This window comes from Copadichromis virginalis, linkage group LG13, assembly GCF_057382275.1.
Source record: "Copadichromis virginalis isolate Kocher_CV1m ecotype Utaka linkage group LG13, C_Virginalis_male_GT1.1, whole genome shotgun sequence".
NCBI lineage: Eukaryota > Metazoa > Chordata > Actinopteri > Cichliformes > Cichlidae > Copadichromis > Copadichromis virginalis.
In genome coordinates, this window is record NC_140630.1 from 13,376,142 (window position 1) to 13,390,667 (window position 14,526).

The 14,526-nt window shown below is 38.9% G+C and overlaps 1 protein-coding gene across 2 annotated transcripts in view; it reads right to left on the bottom strand.

Moving 5' to 3' along the window:
* The window catches only part of rgs7a (regulator of G protein signaling 7a), a 56,723-nt gene that overhangs the window by 9,488 nt on the left and 32,709 nt on the right, over positions 1 to 14,526 (bottom strand). For both annotated transcript variants that reach the window (XM_085477378.1, XM_085477377.1), the window contains exons 4-7: positions 9,804 to 9,854; positions 3,026 to 3,132; positions 1,188 to 1,239; positions 132 to 196 (exon numbers count right to left, since the gene is read on the bottom strand). In XM_085477378.1, the coding sequence (XP_085333504.1) occupies positions 132 to 196; positions 1,188 to 1,239; positions 3,026 to 3,132; positions 9,804 to 9,854 (275 nt within the window). The remainder of the gene's footprint in view (positions 1 to 131; positions 197 to 1,187; positions 1,240 to 3,025; positions 3,133 to 9,803; positions 9,855 to 14,526) is intronic.

A 14,526-nucleotide genomic window follows, 5' to 3' on the forward strand; every position in this document is an offset into this window, starting at 1 on the left:
ATTATACAATGACACATGGAAAAACAAATGTTGTTACTGTCAGTATGAACCAAAAGGTAAGAAAGCAGTGCTAATACAGGAAGAGCACAGATAGAAAGGAGTGCTGACACTAAAAGACCTTCTTCACTTACCGCTTCATAGTCTGCAAGCTCCAGACGTGCTTTATTTTGCATTGTTCTTTTGCAGAGGTAAACAGCTGAGAGAGACAAAGAGAATGGTAATAAAGGGAGAACAGGATCTCAGCTTCGTTTTAACAGCCTTAAGTGGCCCTGCGTTGATTCAGTTAATCCTCCCAACTGCACATTTAGACTGGACTGCAAATCACAAAGGTCATTTACTATGATGTGTGTGTGTGTGTGTGTGTGTGTGTGTGTGTGTGTGTGTGTGTGTGTGTGCCTGCAACTGCTGGTGCTTGTGTGTTTGAAGGTGTGTGCACGCCTGACTTTTGATGTCTTCCTGTACTATCATCATCCCTTCATCTCTTTGTTAACTGACCATAATGTGCAAGCTTCATTATGCCATTAGAGTGTTTTCATTAAGGGGCATCATTCAAGTGAATCAGTTGCTGCATCTGAGACACTGACTTCCTCTAACACTCCCAGGATTATTCCCACTGTGAGCATTAGCCCCTTTCCCCTTCTACAATTCAAACAACAAATGAACGACCTGCAAGGATGCAGCTATTCAGCAACCCATTTTTGGCATTATGAAAGCTTTATCTCCACTCTGCTTGGCTGTAACAATGAAAAGCTCATCCCTGTATCACCATTAAAATGCTCAGCCAACTGTGCACAACAGGTGCATGCATATCAAGGCATTCCTGTTTTCCTTCACAGTAATCAGACTGCCTCAGTCAGAGTATGACTGAGGTAGACACAATTAACTTTAGTTGGAAAACACTGAAAAAAATAAATGTGTAAAATAGAAAGCATTACCTGATTCTAACTGTTGGCCAAGCGTTAGTGTAAAAACTAAATCTGATCCTTTTTATCACATCTAACATGGAGACACTGTTGCAACACTTGCGTTTCATCTTTTTAACCTCTGTAAAAATCAGCATTAATAACATGTCAGCTACAGTTTATGCAATATACAAACAGCCTGTCTCATTAGTCTTCTCTATACACACACAAACACGCACATACACAGTGGAAGTTCAAATATGACTACAACAGAATGGCTCTCACCATAGTCTGTGTTTTCTGGTTCCCAGCAGTTTGATGGCCAAAAGTACGGAGTCTGAAGGGAAAAACGAGTCATTAAGAAACAAAACTTTAAAAAAAGACCTTGCAGCTTTGATAATGTACAACTAACCACATGGTGTTTCGAAATCAAAGTGTACTGCTATGTTACTTTGGGTGGGCATGTGGTCCCAGCCCTGCATCTGTCACAATAAAATATTTTGTTGTATAATGGGTTTGGCATAATGTCTAAAGCACATAAGCTTCTTTCAGAGAGTGCTTAGAGCAGACCAGCATGAGAGCTCGCCCTCCTTGGGCAGCATTGTATGGACTGGCACCAGATGAAAAGTGATTACATACAAAAGGCAAAGTAAAGGGTACTAACACAAACAACCTTAGGCATTGATTTACTCTTGTTAGTTGCTGTGCAGCACACTTGGGGGAACTCACTTGGTGGAAAATCAGTAAAACTGTCAGTCTGTGTACTGATGTTTGGAGTACTAGTTCATGAATGGAGCACTCCCCTCCCCATTCATGAACTAGTATGAATTGTGTTCAGGACCTCCTGGTTTACTTACTTCATATGTAATTGAACTAAGTATACTTCATACTTCATATGGGAATGAACATTTTATTTCAACTCCAATAGATGATTTGAAATATCATTTGAAACAATTTTGTCCATTTTTTTGTTCTTTTGCTGCCATCCTGCATAAATGTTATCATTTAACATGACTTTTTTATTAAAACGATCTGCGTGTAGCACTGTGCAAGGCTCTTAGCCACCCCTCATTTTTTATATTCTTCTAGGAAAACGAGTGCAGTGGTTTAGCAAAATGAGAAAACATACATGGAAATACAGTATAGCAAGAAAAAATATTTTTGTACAGTGCTAATGAGCTTAAATTCAGTATTTGGTGTGGCATTTATCCTTTAAAACAGCTTAAACTCTTATAGGCAAGCACTCTTGTAATTTATTTGAGTAGTCTTCAGGAATAGGTTTCCAGACTTCTTGAAGGATATTCAAAGCTCTTTGGATCTTGGCTTCCTTTTGTTATGTTCTCTGTGAAGATGATTCCACACTGCTTCACTAATCTTGCGGTCCGGGCTATGAAGAGGCCAATCCATGACTGATAGTGTTCCATTGTGTGTGTTTTTTATCCAGATATTCTTTTACTCTATTGGGACTGTGTAGTTAGGATCACTGTCATGCTAAATAACATAGTCAAAGTCAAAGCTTCTTTCCAGACCGATAAAATCTGAAAGTACTTTTCTGCGTTCATAATTCCATCAATTTCGACAAGATCTCCAACACCACTCTCTGAAATGCAAATATGGATTCATTGCTCTATGAGACATGTTGCCAGTGATTTTTAGTTCTTGTGTAATTTGGCATGCATCCATCTTTTTCTCTGTCTCCTTTCCTTAAAATTGCTTCTTGACAGCCACATGCATCTCCCAGGTTCTGTGTCCAGCCTTTGTTGGATTTTTTTCCCTATTTCTTAAAGACGAACATGATGACTTTCAAATACTTTTCATCTGCAGTGAATATTTTCCACCCTGCCACTTCTTTTGTCCAGTTTCCTCATTTTTAATTAATTAATGAATTGCAACACCTTATGTTCACAGTATTTGATGGCCCTAATCAAAAAGTGGATGAAAAGAAAGAACAGAATAATCTATTGACTCTAAAAGTCCTTGACTCTAGCAAACTTAAAATGTTAAATATTTAAAAAATAGGATTAAATATTCCCTTGATTAAGCAATGCTGACAGAGTCGGACAGATGTATAATAAAAATAAAATCATTCTATATAATGAGGAATTAAACATTAACATTCTTACCTGAAACCTATAGAAAGTGCCATCGTCTTTGAGAGTGAGGACGTGGTCAGAGATGGGGAAGAAGTAACCATGTGCAGCCATCAGAGTTCCCAGATGAAGAGCCTCCACTGGGAGAAAACACAGATAAAAAGACTATTTACATCTTGATGCGCTCCTTTTTTCCAGTTTTTTTCCCAGTAGTACCAGATACCAACACATGTTAATGTGCTTTCATGCACATAAAACATACACACTAGTAGCAGCATGTTTTTGCCAAGAAATGCAGTAATGAGATTGTGTTTCTAAACAAAGAGCATCATAGCAAGCTTCACAACACTGTTGAGATGACTGTTAAGATTTCTGTGAAGGAAACAAGATATAATTTTCTTTCCTTTGGGTAGACGATATGAGACAGTCACACAACAGCCAAATAGTAGCGTCAAATAAAAAAACAACAAGATCTTTTTTTTTATTGTTCAAATCATAAAAAATTCACATATACATTGTTTGCACATTTTGTCCAAAGACATAACAGACTAATACATGATAGTAAATGTACTGTGTGAGTTTTAAATACACTGCTGGTTGAGCTTAACAATGGATAAGGATGGGCTAGATGTGTCTCTATTTAGTGGGTCTCACACTAAACTAAGCTATCCAGCTGTTGGTTTTAGCCTTCCATTTAAGTTGCTAGAAAAACACATTTTTAAAAATGTCAAACGCTTGCTTTAATTTAAATTCTAATTTATTTGCTTTATTTAATTATACAGAGACATTAAAGGTAAACCTGCTTGGAGATCTTAGTTTTTCATTAAAAAGAAGATTCTCTGATTACGCTGCAATCAATACCTCCTCATCACAGATATTGGCCCAGCATGTGTTTTTCTTTTTATTTGTATCCCCAGCTAATTAACGTTATTCACCATTCATCCCAAGGTGCAAATTCATCCTTCACAATATTGCTAAAATGAACATAAACTAGGAGCAGTTGCTTTACTACACTCTGCACTGCTATCACACAGAGATAGAAAGACCTCCATTGCATCCAAACAGCTCTGCAGGAGGTCTCACTGATTAGCCCACCTTAAGCTTGAGAAGTGTAACTCATCAGTCAAATCAATGTTGTGCTTAGCTGGAGTGAAAACCTGCTTACCTCTGGCACTCCACAGCACATGGCTGACTGTCCCTGATTTAAAGCCATCAGATAATGAAAACATGTAATCAACATCAAGTGTGTATCATCTGCTATCAGTTCCTCCCTGCTGTTCTAAACCTGAAAGTCCTTTGTGGTGTCGACATCTATCAGTCACAGTTTGTGTTTTGGGCTGATGGCTTTCTTTTGATACTGCCATATTTGGTTCATTATGAATAGTTTTTCATACAGTGTTGCCCTTGACTGTTTCTGCCAAGTAAGCTGTCCTACCACACGGATAAAGTGAGAGATGAAAAGATAGAAATGTTTAACATTGTCTAAATTGCCAGAGCTACGAACGCTACAGCAGGAGCTTACTGTATGCACCATAAAATATGCACATGTCTGCTTTCTCACTCTAACACACACACTGGGTGTTTGTGAGTGAGTGATAAATATAGATTGGCTTTTTCTTTGTCACTGAGGTGGCTGTCACCGCTTTCAGAGGTCAGGATGTTTATGTGTATGCATGTGTTTGTCTGTGACTGGGCTCCTTTTATTAATAAATTATGACTCATTAGTTATTTAAACCTGTTTACTTATAAACAAATCCCTCCCTCTGTATCGGCTATATATAAACTCTAAAGGAGATAGTGACATATTTAACATAATAGCGGTATTAACATTTACTACATGGAAAAATCAAGTTATTCCTGAATTTCTTTACTTAACCTTTATACAGAATGTTTGTTTGGGTATTTATCTAAGACAGAATGAATGTCAGATGGCAATAAGGTCAGCACAGCATGAAAAATGACCTCGTGGACATGCAATTAGAGCTTGATGTCTCTTATATTTCAGCAACTGAGTTAATTTGTTCTCATTTGAGTCTGTTGAAAAATCCACACAAAGGTGAAAATGCACACAAAATACATGTGCGGTGCAGATTTATTTCATCTAAGCATTTGCAAACAGTGTGCAGTGTTATTAGGAAAAAAGAATAAATCTGAAAATGTCAGTTCAATCAAATGAAGGTTTTTCATGCATTAAAACATAACCAATCTTATTTATTTCTAGTTTTTCTGACAGGATTCTACTGTATAAAGTTAAGTCCCGGCAGCAAGGGAGCTTCTGGCTTCCTTTTAACATAACATAAGCTTTATAGGTGACTAAACCTTGGATTAGAATTAGTCAAACTGTCAAAAAAGGCCAGGCTTACAGTCCAGAGAGAAAACACCCTTTGATTTCATCATATGTGCCAAAACCCCACTAGTTTGGAGCCCTGCCATGTGGAGTGTGGGAGTACTTTTCCACCTGAGCTTTATCTAAAGACAAACACAGAGATTTTGTATTTGTGGCTTATAACGTATGAGCTGCTGAAGTGAAACAGTGTCTCTCTTAGAAATTGTGGAAGGAAAGTAAATAATTCTCAGAAAAGGCTCTTATTTGGCTTCATTAAAATTAAAACTATTTAATATTTCATAGGAAAAACAAAGATTATAAAAGTCTAAGATCTGAATAAAGAATTTATTTTTAATCTAAGTTACTCAAATGTGCTTAAATACATAGTGTCAGGAGGCTCAGCCCCGAAAGCAGTGAACTAAAAGACTAGCACACCAAAGTGCTTTTACATAAAGTCAATTTCAATTAAAGTAAATATGTATTTTAAGTCAATTAAATACACACTTTCAATCATTCGAGGAGGAGCACTCAATGGATTCATGCACAACTGAACTAATACAAGGATTAGTAAAATAACACTGTCCCACAAACAATGGAGGTATAAACTGTATTCATGTGTATGTCAGCACAGAAGTGTGCAAATGGGTGATTTCAGTAGGCTGAAAAACTTGACTCTAGTGCTCTACTGCAGGAGTGACTCTTGAGCCTGATGAGAAGGAGGTTTGAAGAAGGTTGACAGAGAAGACCAGGATCTTTAATCAGAACCTTAGGCACCCTCTTCCCGCTGTTCTGATGAGCCACATGTCCTCCCTCAGAGGTCACTTTACTGTTCCCTGTTCCACTGAGCAGATTAGATGCTCCTTCATATGTAATTCACACCTTTAATAACACGCAGGTGCACACTCCCTGACAACTTGACTGATTTGTCTTGATGCTCTGTTGTGGTCTGGTGACTGTGATGTGTGTATTTATATGGTTAGATGATCCCCATAGTGACCTACTAAACAAGATTAATTTATACAGTGTATATTGTGATCAATTGTTTGTCATTGTATTTATACGTGTTTTTTTATTTTCATTTTAATGTATTAGATAATTAATCTACAGTTTATAGACTTTATGTATATTTAAAAGCTTTATAGAGTCATATAATTCATTTCAGCTACAACACAAGTCTATTTTATTTGACCACACTCAAGGCCTGTTTAATGCCATTAATGATTCATTCATAAGCAGGTCAGAGGTCAGAAGAGCAGCAGACCACACTCACTGGAGCTGATTACATTTTTGTGACCCTTATGACCTAATCAAAAGGATAATATAGCAAAGTTAAGTCATAGCACAGAGTGTATCAATAGTACCAACAGGGAATATGTCGTTTCATAAATACTCTCCCTTGATTCTCTTCCCCCCTTTGGGATGAATTTATTTTGAGATTTTCCCAGCATGGTTCCCATTATGCTTTTGGCAATTTTGAACATAGCAAACAATGTGGGGTTCATCTCCGTGAGCTGTAGGATATAACAAAACTTAATTTTTAAAACTGTGCACTTATCAGCCACAATACTGAAACCACTGACAGGTGACGTGTGTAGCATTGATCATTTCGTTCCAGTACAAAAAAACCATTGGGCCCTGGTATTTACATGTTGTCACTTTAATATGCACAATCCACGGAAGCATTGTTGCATACCCACAGCAACAAAGAGCCCAAAGTGTGCAACCACCTCCACCCTCCCTGACCAGACCCTCATCATGAACAAGTGGGATTCAAGGAGGCCCTGCCTGCCCAGGTCTGTTTCAGAGGTGTTTTGGCAGCAATATTGGATGTTTTAAATGACATTTTAGTGAATTTCACTTACACTGAATTTGCTGCAGGCTGTTTGTGTTTTCTCTTTTACCACAGATGTACAGCCAGCAAGCAAGTGGATTACTTTTGAACCTGTAATCAAAGTGGGTCAAAGCATTAAAAACCCTTTGCTATAAATTTAATATAGTGTGGAAAATCCATTGCAGTCAAGCACTGCCTCAAGTCTTTTGACCCATAGGCATCAGCAGATGCTTTGTATCCTCTCCGGGGACTATAACCATGTTTAGCTGGTGCTTTGCTCTACGATCTTTCTGCCTTTAGTCTGCTTTCAGAAAATGATTGACCTACAAAATGTTAAGGTTGCTGATCATGTCAGCCAGTGGCGCCTCGTTCACATTTTTTCCCTTATACGTCCAGTCCCCTTCATGAGCAGAACTGCAGAATATGACAAACGTGGTAAGCAGTTACTGCCAGCAGTTCATATGCTAAACAAATCAATAGTTTTCTAAAACTCAGCGAATGATGATGCAAAGTATAATCACTGTGCTATTGTCAGGAGCTTCTTGTGCAATACCTTATGCTGAGACATCAAAAACTTTTGTCAAGAACTTTTGAGGCAAGGATTTCTCTTATCTAATCCAATGCCAAATTGAATCAAAATAAGACTGGAGACTATAGACACGGCCAAATAGGATGATAATGAGTTCTTCTGGGCTGCAGCAGTATATTATCTGTGGCGTTCATTTAGCAAAAGAGCTCTACAGCCTCAGTCAACTTTGATACAAGCTCTTTTACATAATAAACTTGCTGCTATCATGCTGTGAGCCAAATTAATTGCATTTCACTTTGCTGTTTGTCAGCCCCACAAGGAGTTGCTCTGTGCTAAAGTCATTTAGTTATACACAACACTGTGTTTACCACAGGGCAAATAACAGCACCTGTGCTGCAAAAAGCAAAATGGGCAGATTAAAAAAAGTTGTCCTAGATGACAAAAACATCTGTCGACACATGTTTTTAGACTCTTCCTTGTTAAAAATAAATAAATAAATAAAAACCCAGTTTTGGATAAATTTCATCAAAATGAATCTCACAACAAAGTATTTTGAGTATTGTAGATGTAATGACATAAAAACTATTGCCAGATTTTTGTCACAATCCAACAGAGTGGATATTTGTTCCAATGCATCGCATTAAGCATTCTTAAGCATATTACAGATGCCTTAGATGCAATGCAGAAATAATAACGCAGTCGTAATCTTTTTTGAGCAAATATAAAAACTCAGAGACTGGTATTTTCCTCGGCATAATTAAAACGAAAATGGAAATGAAAAAAAAATCACACAAGGACAAACTGTCCACTTGTCTCAAAACTCTTTCATTATGCACATGAAATCATAAATATGCTGCATCAACCGTCGCCCCACCACCCACACACCAGTTTAAATACATGCATAACAACCTTTATGATATCAACATGCACAGCTCATAAAACAGGTAGATCCTTACATACACACAGAGGAACTGTGAGTTGATGAGTCACAATTACTGTATGAACTGATTGTACAATACTGAGGCAACCACTAGAGTAGACTGAAATGTACACCCACGCACATAACCAGTCCAATATCCAAGTAGAAACACCTACATTGCACAGACACGATCAGATACACAAGAAACTCTCAAAAGACACTTGGTTTTAACTTCCCATATTTGTCACAGTTCATCCTGCCCACTTTTGAGTCATATTATGTGCAATGAGAGGCTCGACTAATCATTCGGCAGCTCTTTCAAGGCAGTCCAGTTCTACATTTTTATACTGCGCTAAAATCAAACCAGCTGAAGGACACAAAAAGACTAGATTAAAAAAGAAAACAAACTGACTTTTACCTACTGTAATATGATATGGTACATAGGTTTCAAAATGGCAAGTAAGTGAAGTGTTACTCCTTATTTTAGAGCTAAGTGACAACACATCTGGATTCAAGTTATTCAGCATCTAACCAGCACTTGTCCTCTCATTTACGCCACCATCAAACACGAGGAATGGTATAAACAGTTGTAATGATGCCATCCTGAAATTTCGTATTTTTAGTATTAATTGGGCCATTTGAGAAAACTGATGTTTGGGAAATGAAAATGGAAGTGCATTAGTGGCTGTATTTATTTAGATTTTAGCAAAGTGGCTCCAGTAAAAATATGCCACAATTTTGTTAGTAACAATATTTTAATCTTGTTCTTTTAATTCAGTGCATTTGCAAAACCTCTCAGTTAATCCAGTGTCCTTTCAGTCCTTTCTTTCTTCCTTTAAGCTTGCTTTCTTCTGATTGGCTCTGCTTTACAAAGAAAATATATGAACAGCACGTCTGTGTGTGTTCACATTAGGGATATCATACAGAGCAAAGAGCAGAAACAGCTTTGCGAAACTGAGCGCTGGATTATTGGGGTTACTTGAGGTTACATACACTCAATGTTTTCCAATAATACAATGTTACAGTGTCTATATATAAAGCACAATAGGTCAACTTTAATATTGGCACAAATTGTGGAAAACATGTGATAAATTGCTTTCACAAGCTGTCCACTACTGCCGATCTATTTGCTGACCCTGATGTCAAAAGGGCAACTTCGGTGTTATACATACACCAGTAATAAGCATTTCAGTGTTTGGCTTTTACCTTGATCTTCAATGTCCAGATTCTTCATCATCCACTGTACAATATCAGAACCTAAAATAGAAAAAAGCATATACATATGACTCACTTACATATCTAATATGCTCACGCTGTGCTGGAGCACATTTTGCAGGAGATGCAAATGAAAGGGAAAACAATGAAACTCTTAACCCTAGTCAACCCTCCTCATCATCACAGTGCATACCAATTCCTCTCACCTTAAGATAAGATAAGATAAGATAGAACTTTATTAATCCCTCGGGTGGGTTCCTCTGGGAAATTCGACAACCTTGCACCATGTAGGTGGGTAAAAGGTGATCCATTACCATTTTTTTTTCTGTGTACCTCTCCAAGCTGGCTCTTTTTGTGTGACGTCCATAAATATAAATGACCAGAGAGAGATACAATTGGATAATGACGCCTATATTTTGTAGTATATTAAAATAATCTATCTGACTTGAAGCGTCTTATACAGATTGTGACATGCGTGGCAGGATCTAAAATGAGAACAGATCAGAATATTGTCTAAACAGTGAAAGAGGGTTTAAACGAGAGCACAAAAGCAAAAACCTGAGAAGAATTAGGAGGAAGATGCTGTGGCCCTATTTTAAACAAACTATCATCAACAACTGAAACATCTGAGTAATGCTTGTGGTTTGCAGATGATTTGTGTATTCCTTTTGCCATTTTTCTGGAATGGAGAAACATTTTACATGATGGATGCTATTTAGCCTCTTCTCCACCTGAAAATGAATCACATTCAAATCTTAGAACAGCATCCTCCGTCCCCAGGCATTTTCACACCACTGCGCACCATGTGACTTTGGCACTTTGGTTAAATATATATTTTGCAAGCTATTATTACTGTCTGTCATACTGACAGGTGAAGGTGTGTGTGTGCAGACGAAAGCCACAGACGGCAGGGAAAAAAAGGTGTGAAATGGAGACATGAGGGAATTCATGCAGGGAGACATTCGAGCCCCGTGGCTGTATCTCTGTCCATCGAGCTCCCTCTCAGTCTGTCTTCATTTTGTCTTGCACCCCTTTGCGTTTTGGAGCCCCATAACCAGATGAGATTTTCCATGGATTAACATCATTAATACAACCTCATTTTCACACTACCAACTCTGACCCACTTTCAAAGAGAGAGCTTAAATGAGATGTGTAAGATAATCCTCTGACAAGGCTGTTCTCTGAATTAATTAACATCATGACCATAGATTGGTCTGTACTCTTCTGTGTGTGTGTGTGTGTGTGTGTGTGTGTGTGTGTGTGTGTGTGTGTGTGTGTGTGTGTGTGTGTGTGTGTGGGTACAAATGCATGCATGCCTCAGAATAAGTCAATAACATGAAAAACCAGCAAAAGCTGAAGTTGTCTATTGTCAATCACCATGTTATTCTTAAAATAAATTATATATGAAGTATTGTTTAAATACTACAGCACACAGTTGCATTAACAGCTGACCATTAATGCTTATACATAATAGAAAGAAAATCTATCTTAATTTATATACAGTATGAAACTGTACTATTGTATTGTGTTATTATTATTATTATTATTATTATTATTATTATTATTATTAAAAGCTGTAAAAATAATTTTACACTGTAATGTAAAGGAAAATATCTTCTACACAAAATAAAATCATAAAATCAACATAAAGCTGATACTTAAATAAAGAATAAACAATAATAATAACAATAATATTAATAATAATAACAATTAAGGATAAATAAAGGACAAAATTATACTCAGGCTTTTGAATGAACTGTAAATGGTTCATGCCATAACATCGCTTTGAAAAAAAAAACAGAAATATGAAGTGTTTATTGACCTCTGTGATATGACATTTCTGAGCATCTATAGAAATATTTTCACCAGCAGCCAGACATTTTGTAAGCCATGGCTCTGTTGCTCACTTAAAAATATAAATGCAATACAGCAAAAACACACTGAAAACACACACACACACACACACACACACACACACACACACACACACACACACACACACACACACACACACAGACCTCTTGTATCACAGACATATCAAGCATCTTGGTATGAAATAGTGGCACAATCTATTGGAGTAGGTATCATGCACAACACAGAAAAATGGGGGGAAATGCCAGTAAAAACAGAAAACATTGATTTTTAGGTCCTGAAAACTTTCTTTATGTATCATTGTTGTGTAAGTGTTTGATAGAAAAAGTCCTGTGTGGATGTATACATCAAGGGGTGAATTTTTGGCTTGCGGTATAAAAGACTTTGAATTGTCTGTGATGCTATAACAATGCAATCGATTTACCTTTTCACCCTTCTATGAAAGCCAAAGGGCAAATAGTTCAACAATACAAGGACTGCATTTTTCAACATAAAGAAACACTTTGAGGATTTCATTTTATTATCCAATCACAAGAATCAGAAAATCCACAGACATCCCTGTAAGGGACAAGGTCAAAAAACAGTAGTGAATTGCTTTGATCTTCTGGTCCTCAGGCATCAATGCATTAAAAACTCAAGCAGTAACTATAAAAACTACAGTCTGGAGTCTTCAGTGGAGACACTTGCAGGATATGGATAAAAGAATCAGGGGATACAGTGATAAATATGCCCCTGTTCAGCATTAAAACTGAACATACAAATGTTTTAGCTTCAATATTCAAAATGTTATTATTGTATTATTTTTGTTGCCATATCACTGACAAAATAATATTATTTTGTTTTATTGACTTAGAAATAATTTAATCCTGTTTTTGTTTACATTTTACACATTGTGCTGGGGTGTGGTTTGTAGCTCATCTGCAGGAGAGCAGTGATGGCGATGCATCGAGAGCAGGCAGCGGTGCATCACCGTCGATTGGAACAGCTGTGGGACCAGTCTGGACACCAGACAAAAGTGTTGCAGAGAGTTGCCTGAGCTGGTTCCTCACCAGCACCGGCCACAGTGACGTCCTTTCACAGCATGGGGGAGGGAGATGACCCACAGACCTTCGACAAGGTCTTTCAGGCCACAGCGGAGGCATGTTTCTGGCTAAAGGAGGAGTGGGTGATGAGGTTGCTCCAGGTGCTTTCTTGCAAAACCCCGGCAGCAGTTCTCAGCTTGACTGCAGCAGCGAGGAACAGCTTCAAAGATGTCTGCCAGGTGGTAGTCAACCACTGGGATTCCCACCTGGGAATTATAAGGACCAACCTTTCACCTATGCCATCGTTCATGTCTCGCACACTAAAAGAGCCATATGAATTACTGGACATTAAACCTGTTTGGACCAGCACCTACCACCCTCAGACTGAAGGGCTGGTGGAGTGACTGAATAAGACTTAATAAGACTGAATAAGACCTGATTAAAGAAAACTGGCATGAATGTCCATGCCCAGCTAAGATTCAATACGCTCTAGACCTAAGAGCTGAGCTATACACACTGGGGAGGTTATCACAAGAGAATATGCCCCAAGCCCAAGAAACCACTTCTCTGGTGAGCCTGGTTAAATACAGAGATGAGGATTGAGGGGCCAAATTCCACCATTCCTGCCTACCCGATTATGATAACCATTTCACACAGGCCCAGAGAGCAGATGTTGCTGCATTGCAACAGTGATTTGAAGATGTGTTCTCTCCCCTGCCCAGTCATACCCTTCTCACAGAGCACCATTTTGAAATGCACTCTGGCATGACGGTGCATTCACAGCCCTGCAGGTTACCTGCACATAAGAGGCAAATTGTTCAGGGGGAATTTGCTGAAATGGTATAACTGGGAGTAAGAGAAGACAGAGTGCGTGGAGTAGCCCCATAGTTCTTGTGGTGAAGAAAGGTGGTTCTATACAGTTCTCTGTTGATACCGCAAGGTGAATGAAGTGTTTGATACCTACCCAATCCCACAGGTTGCTCCTGGACCGGTTAGACAATGCTCATTTTTTTCACAACACTGGATTTAACCAGGGGTACTGGCAGATTCCCTTGTCTGCAGAGTCCAAGGAAAAAAAACGCCCTTCTCCACTCCATATGGTTTGTACCAATATGAGACACTTCTGCTCAATTTGTTCTGAGCCCCACCCACCTTCCAGTGCCTCATGGACCGGGTGCTGCTCCTACTTGGATGATGTCATCATCCACAGTGACACCTAGGCGGAGCATGTGCAGCGTGTGGCCACGGTACTGGAGTCCGTGAGGCAGGCGGGGTTCACGGCAAACCAGAAGGAGTGTATGGTTGGACAGAGGGAGGTACAGTATCTGGGGTACCATTTGGGAGGCGGGCAGGTGTGTCAACATATGGGTAAAACGACTCCTATCGCATCCTGCCTGCATCTCAAGACCAAAAAACAGGTGAGGCGGTTCTTGGGGCTGGTTTATCCACTTTACCACGCCCAGTTTTGTGTCCAGCTTCACAGACCTGACCAGCCCCTTGACTGATCTCACCCAAAAGGGTGTTCCAGATTTGGAGCAGTGCCAGGCAGCATTCTTGCAGGTAAAGAATTCTTGCTCTACACTCCTAACTTTTCCCTCCCTGGGCTGGGGCTGGGGGCAGCTTTGTCCCAGGAGATAAGGGGGGATTGACCGCCCTGCTCTATACATCAGCACGATTTGTCAGAGCAGGAGGCCAGGTACAGTACAGTAGAAAAAGAGTGAGCTGTTGACTCTCTTCGCTATTACCTCCTGGACTGCCATTTCAGCCTCTGTTCGGATCACGCCCGGCTACAGTGGCTCCATCGCATGAAGGATGCCAAC